The 5,328-nt window shown below is 35.6% G+C and overlaps 1 protein-coding gene across 2 annotated transcripts; it reads right to left on the bottom strand.

Annotated features, from left to right (window-relative positions):
• Positions 1–1,780: 1,780 nt before the first annotated feature.
• Positions 1,781–4,480, bottom strand: LOC143555632 (E3 ubiquitin-protein ligase RSL1-like). 2 transcript variants are annotated; one of them, XM_077045151.1, is made up of 4 exons: positions 4,389–4,480; positions 3,895–4,271; positions 3,069–3,808; positions 1,781–2,439 (listed from the first exon to the last, which is right to left on the bottom strand). In XM_077045151.1, exons 2-4 carry the CDS (start codon positions 4,210–4,212, stop codon positions 1,983–1,985), a joined length of 1,515 nt encoding a protein of 504 aa, XP_076901266.1. In that variant the 5' UTR covers positions 4,213–4,271; positions 4,389–4,480; the 3' UTR covers positions 1,781–1,982. The 2 variants fall into 2 exon arrangements, with proteins under 2 accessions (XP_076901266.1, XP_076901267.1); XM_077045152.1 differs by having other exon boundaries at positions 3,895–4,222; positions 4,389–4,455.
• Positions 4,481–5,328: the final 848 nt, after the last annotated feature.

Below are 5,328 nucleotides of genomic sequence, written 5' to 3'. Positions count from 1 at the left end.
GATTGAAACAATTTCAACGTTATTGGGTTGATACCCCGTTGATGATGTTGGAGTGTGATTTGATGAAACATATTTTGTTGGAGCATATAAGGTGATAGGGTCGGCCCCTACAAGACAACCACATTTACTATTGTTTTGGCTTCTTATTGATCCATATTCACTAGTCCTTTCTTTCTATTGGTCTATTTTCATGTTATATGTAATTCTTGCATCATCTCCGATGCAAAATATGTATGCCATATCATCTTTCTAGACTCTCTCTCTCTCTCTCTTACTTTATTTTCTATCTTTTTTCTTTCTCACAACATCACAAATGCATGCACTTAGGTTGTGCGTTGTGGGGAGGAAGAAAAAGGCGTCATGGGGAACGTGGGCGGCTAACGTGGCGTCACTTTCATAGGCTTTAAAGAAGAAGGTGCCATATGGATGGCCGCATAAGGGGAAAAATGTGAGGCACTATGGTGGCATGGATGTTGAATAACGTCGGTTGGCGTTAACCACAAAGAACGGCCTTAGCCGAGGATTTTCCTACCCTCTCTCTCCTCTCTCTACCACTTTTATAGGTTGATTACTATTGAAAATCTGTCATTTTTATAGGTTTACTACTATTGACAGGCGACAAGTATTTTAAAATATTCAAACATGATATTTGTTTCATTTGATTCAAATTTAAAACCCAAGGACTTTTGTTAGTTAAAATATTTATAATTTATTATTTAGCAACTTTGGTTTAATAAAAAACATCATTTGGTTTTTTTTCTTTGTGGATGTCACGTGATATCCACATTCCACTATTAGTTTTTTTTTTATTCTATATGTAAAGTCTTTAAAGTGTATATACTTAAGGCATGTTTGGCTAAGCTTATGGAGAGCTTCTTATGATTTATGGAGGGGTAAAAAGATAAAAATGCCCCTCTATAAGTCACTATAAGTTACAAATTTGTAAAAAAGACAAAAATGCCCCTCCATAAGTCACTATAAGTTACAATTTTTACCTCTTCATAAGTCATAAGGAGCTCTCTATAAGCTTAGCCAAACATGCCCTTAATACACAAAAACACCATTTGGGCGGCTAACGTGGCGTCTTAAAGCATTATAAGTGTTATTATATATTTAAGTTTTCTTTCCTATTAGTAAATGCACAAAATAACTCTCATGATTTTGTTTTGAGTTTTAATAAATCATATACTTTTATTTTTTAATATATATGTATAAGCCTTTAACTCTTTAAGCTCTATGTAACCCTTAGTTGCATGATGATAATTTTTACTTTTCTTCACCTTAGAGCATTAGTAAAAGTAAAATATTATTCTATATTTATTCAAGGCTACTTGAAGGATGTTTTTTTTTTCATTTTGACTCGTTATTCCTTTTTACTATAATGTTTTACGTTTAGGTCTAATTATGCTAGTTAACATTTTGTAACACTTTTTTGTTCGCTTAATGCCTGTTTTTGGTACTGTTTTAACGGCTTCACCACAACACCGAGTCGCAAATACTAATTCCATTTTAAAAAGAAGTTCCATGTTTCATTTTTTGCGCCGTTTCTGTCGTCATGCGAAAGGTGAACATGTCTGTCATCCATGGAGGTTTTGTTTAGTGGAGTGTTTTGTTTACTTTTGAAAAGTGAAGACTTTTCACCCTGTTTAAAGTTTAAACATAAAACATGTAGTTAGTGATCCATACTAAACCAACTAAAGAGTTCTAAAAATGATCAAGAAACAAAATAAAAAAACTTCCTTTATCAACAAATTTAGTCATATAATAATAGATTTTTAAAAATTATATGCCCTTTAAAATACATTATATAAAAATTCAACAACAATGCAATAATCAGTGTCATTTTCACCATCATCCTTGTCCTCCTTTTTATTCAAAACAACAGACAAGGAAACACCTCACATATAGGCAAAATAAGAACCTAAAGCATCTGAAATCACACTTTGACTTTTTTTTCAATAGTCAAAAGCGCGAAAACAGCTTCATTGACTGCATTCATCATAGTAATTATCACTTATAACAGAAACAAACCGCTCAAGCCAAGGAAGCTGGTGCAGGTCCTTAATTGTGTTGTCAATATACGAAGTATCATCATCTGCACCTGAAGATGATGATGATGATGATGATGATGATGATGATGGTGGTGATTCACAAGGGTTCGTGTGGTGGTCGCTGAGGCTAAACCCACCTGCAAGAAATCTTTGAATCAATGCAAGTTGTGATCTTTCTTGATCAGAGTAAGCATCCATTATGTTTGAAAGAGACCCGAATGACTCCCATGCCCATTCCTCAAACTGCTGGCCAGGTTCGGAAGGAGTGGTGGACGTAAGGGTGATTTGGTCATTTTCTTCTTCTTCGTCGACCCGCGATGCACATTCGCATGTCTTTTGAGCGTTAAGATATTCGGCACCGCAAGAATAGCAGAACTCGTGTCCACACCTGCGTAGCATATGCACCAGTTTCTTGTATGAATATTGAATTCTTAAGAAAAATATGATTTTTTTCAAGAAAAAGTGGGATAATGAGTTTGTTAAATTATTCTGCTTTATAAAACAAAATCTGAACTTGTGCACGGCCCATGTATTGATTTGTGTCAAAGAATCCTCCTATGCGGACATGCTTACAATCATGTAGAACACAAACCATTTAACTTGTTTATCTAAGCGAGTCAAACAAGTTGACTGGATATAAATGGGTTCTAATCAAGGTGTAAACAGGTCATAAAAGGGCTATTGGGATTAAAAAAACTGTGTTAAAAAATTTTTAGACGGGTTGACAGGTCAACCTGTTTGATTGAACGGCTAATCAGGTCAACCCAGACACTAAATGGGTTAGATACGACAAACCAAAACTTGATTATTTCCGTGTTGTGTTTCGGGTCGTGTCAAGAGTTGCCACGCCTAAATTAAACAAGTAAAATCATCTTCATTGACACCTTTATCTCTGTTAATTGTCAATTGCCAAACTTTTGACTTTCAAAGTCAAACATTTTCAATCATAATATGATTTTACTTAATTTTAGCGAATAACCGATAATTTCAAAATAAAAAAAGTCAAAAAGATCATACCAGCAAGTCAAATCATAGCAACCATGGGTTAATTCAATCATCCTTTCACACATTTGACAACGTTTCCATCTTCGACTCTCAATAAGACAGTCAAAAGCAAGATCAGCATCAATGGCATCCATCTCTTCCGTTAAGCCCTTCTGAAACTCATCACAACTAACCGAAGAATGCCAACGGACCCCACATTTCACGCACACAAACCTTCTACAAACAGGACACTTAACACAATTATCAGTCGAGTCCACATCAGCACTAGGATCAAGAAGAACCGCACAATTATCAAAAGGACAGTAAAAGTTGTGACACACACGCGCAATCGGTTCCAAAAGAGCTTCCTCTAACAACATAAAAGATCCAACAGGAAGAAACACCTTATGTTCAGGGGTAGAAATGTAATATCTGCATTTCGGGCTCGGGCACCTAATGGGGACCTCGGATAACCCAACTTTTTCATTAACATAATCCTTAATACAATGAGAACAACATTTGTGTGAGCATTTCAATGTGACCATCATGAATGTCGGTTTATCTTCACAGCATATTAAACACTTCTCAACCGCTGGATCGACACTGGTATCACAAACGACCCCAATTGCCACTCGCGCCAGATGCAATGGAGGGTCGAGATTGACATCAAGAACATGTTTTAGCACAAAATGTTCAAGATTTACAACATGTTCTAGTATTCTTTGCTTCAATGCCATGAGAAGCGGACTCTCGAGCGTTTCTTTATTCGTAATCTGCAAAATATAAAGATTTCATATGCTTAAAATCTTGAATGTAAAGATGTTACAATTATACAAGAATCAATAAAAACTTGACTCGCCTGATCAAATAAGATTTGGGAATTGGTAAATGCATATACCCTTCTGATATTATTCCGAAACGCCTCGAATAAACCATCCATTAAAGCTAGATAATCAGCCACATCTTCTTCAACAAAAAAATCAAGCTTTTTCTGAACCTGAATCACATGATCCTTGCCAGGTCCTTCCATCATGACCCCAATTCCAGATACCCCTAAAACCGATATACCCTTGAACAGCAATCGAACCGAAAACTCATCAATTTCTTCCAATTCATCCTCATCTCCACAACAGCTTCGGAACTCATCTTCAAATTCAGAGTGAATAGTATCCTCCATTTAGTAAAATCTACACAAACCCATCAAATTTCAGATCTAATTCTGTTAAATCTCTTAAACTGAAACAAAACCCAGATCACATTAGCTATGGACTTCAAAACCCAGATGGGGTTTTGGGTTTTGCTTTGAATTTATGAGCAAATTGAATAAAGAATGTGAAAGTGAAGGTTCCATACCTGTGTAATGATAAACAAATGGTTGTGAAGGAATAAATTTTAGCTTAAATAATCACAACAAATCTCTCTGGGTGGGTTTGAATACATAATAAGAACCCTAATCTGACAAAACTGTCGCTTGTTTTTCTTCACATAAAACCACTTTTACTTTAATTTACTATTATTATTATTAATGTTATTATTATTATTATTATTATTATTATTATTATTATTTTAGAAAGTTTAAAATCCGATTTCTCAAGCTGGGGCAAAGAATAGAATCATCCATCCGTGACTATTTGGGTTTTTGGCGTAATGTGAAAGCGATATATATTTGTAAGTTTAAAGATAAAACACATGTGACATGATGATATCAAAATGTTTCATCTTTTAACGTTTTAAGATATTATACTTTCATAAATATTTTATAAACATCACTTCAATCTTGCATCTAATAAGGTTTTCTCTCTACAAAAGGCGAATAGGTTTCCTCTCCTAAATTTTCGGAATGCCGCCACCGAAATCACGTATGAAGGAGAATGCCTGGTATGATGTTCCGTTCAAGAAAGGCAGAGACATGAGTAACGGGAATGCGGCGAAGAAGAAAGACATGGTCACAAAGTTTTTTGTCTCTAATTTGCCGGGGAAATGCTCATCAAGAGACCTGATCCGACTGTTAAAGGAGTATGGGGACATCGAGGATACGTATATAGCGCGTAAATTAGATAAACTGGGGAAGAGGTTCAGATTCGTTACATTCCGTAATGTTTCAGATCCTAAGAGGTTGGAGAATGAGATGCGAGATGTTGGATTGACTCTTATAAGTTGTTCATTGCTATTGCGAGATTTTTCGATGGAGAAAAGGTGGATACAAAGATGGATAATATGAAGAAGAAGACAAAGTATGTTGAAAAGAGAGGGGGGGGGGAGTCAAGGGGGTTTCAGTTCCGGTGAGCGCGGG

Source organism: Bidens hawaiensis, unplaced genomic scaffold (assembly GCF_021521415.1).
Source record: "Bidens hawaiensis isolate Kalapana, Puna unplaced genomic scaffold, B.hawaiensis_p1.1 tig00018221_1, whole genome shotgun sequence".
NCBI classification, from domain to species: domain Eukaryota; kingdom Viridiplantae; phylum Streptophyta; class Magnoliopsida; order Asterales; family Asteraceae; genus Bidens; species Bidens hawaiensis.
This window is presented reverse-complemented; position numbering and strand designations above follow the sequence as displayed.

Bases quoted from the DNA above. Each gene is read 5' to 3' on its own strand.
- LOC143555632 (XM_077045151.1), bottom strand. From the start codon at position 4,212: ATGGAGGATACTATTCACTCTGAATTTGAAGATGAGTTCCGAAGCTGT. The intron at 3,809-3,894 runs GCGAGTCAAGTT...TATATTTTGCAG, and splicing joins CCCAAATCTTATTTGATCAG to ATTACGAATAAAGAAACGCT. The intron at 2,440-3,068 runs GTATGATCTTTT...TATGCTACGCAG, and splicing joins TGCTATGATTTGACTTGCTG to GTGTGGACACGAGTTCTGCT.